The sequence below is a fragment of the Solanum tuberosum genome, unplaced genomic scaffold, assembly GCF_000226075.1.
Source record: "Solanum tuberosum cultivar DM 1-3 516 R44 unplaced genomic scaffold, SolTub_3.0 scf00001, whole genome shotgun sequence".
NCBI lineage: Eukaryota > Viridiplantae > Streptophyta > Magnoliopsida > Solanales > Solanaceae > Solanum > Solanum tuberosum.
In genome coordinates this window covers 587,979-588,966 of record NW_006238927.1, presented here as the reverse complement: position 1 = coordinate 588,966, position 988 = coordinate 587,979, and the positions used below count along the sequence as shown (strand labels likewise).

Sequence of the window (988 nt, the reverse complement as noted above, 5' to 3'; positions counted from 1 at the left end):
TGATTAAGTATCTCAATACCAGAACGCATTTTTGGTGGGGGCCTTTTCTCTTGTGTACCATCAAATGACTTTGTCTCATTTCTCCATTTATGACTAAGAGGAAGGTAACACCGATGACCCATAAAACACTGCTTCTTACAATTAGTCAATCGAATTGAAGCTGTGTCCTTATTGCAACATGGACATGCCATTTTTCCTTTTGTACTCCATCCAGATAAGTTTCCATATGCTGGAAAGTCATTGATGGTCCATAACAAAGAAGCATGCAACTTAAAATTCTTTCTAGTTGATGCATCATAGGTCTCAATACCAACATCCCACCACTCCGTCAATTCCTCTATTAAAGGCTGGAGATATGTATCAATTGCATCTCCAGGACCATTTGGACCAGGAATAAGCATCGACAAAATGAAATTTTCTTGTTTCATACACAACCAAGGTGGTAAATTATAAGGAATAAGAACAACAGGCCAAATGCTATGTGAGGTTTTTGAATTTCGAAAAGGCTGAAATCCATCACTAGTAAGTCCAAGTCGAACATTACGAGGGTCAACTGCAAATGAAGGATGAAGTTCATCAAATGACTCCATGCCATGAATCAGCTGGGTGCCTCATTATTCCCTCATCAACTCTTTCATCCTTGTGCCATGTCATTAGAGAAGATGTCTTTGTAGACATAACAACCACTGAAGTCTAGGCTTTAGGAAATAGCGTAAGCTCTTTGAAGCTATCTTTTTACCTTTCTTATTCTTTATTTCCCCACTATGTGTATTAATTCTCCATCTCTATGCACCACAAATTTTACAAGAATCGAGTAAGCTATCCTCCTTCCAGTATAACATGCAATCGTTAGTACAAGCATCAATCTTATCATAAGAAAGCCCAAGTTCTTGAATTATCTTTTTTTCCTCATAATATGAGTTTGGCAAATCAGCATCATCAGGCAACAACTCATCTTTTAATAGTTTCAATAACATTGTAAATGACG

General features: G+C 37.3%; 1 protein-coding gene across 1 annotated transcript in view; it reads right to left on the bottom strand.

Moving 5' to 3' along the window:
- LOC107059764 (uncharacterized) overlaps positions 1 to 590 on the bottom strand; it is a 3,024-nt gene extending 2,434 nt beyond the window's left edge. The window contains exon 1 of the mRNA XM_015306692.1: positions 20 to 590. Coding sequence (XP_015162178.1) covers positions 20 to 590 — 571 coding nt within the window. The remainder of the gene's footprint in view (positions 1 to 19) is intronic.
- Between the last annotated feature and the right edge of the window lie 398 nt (positions 591 to 988).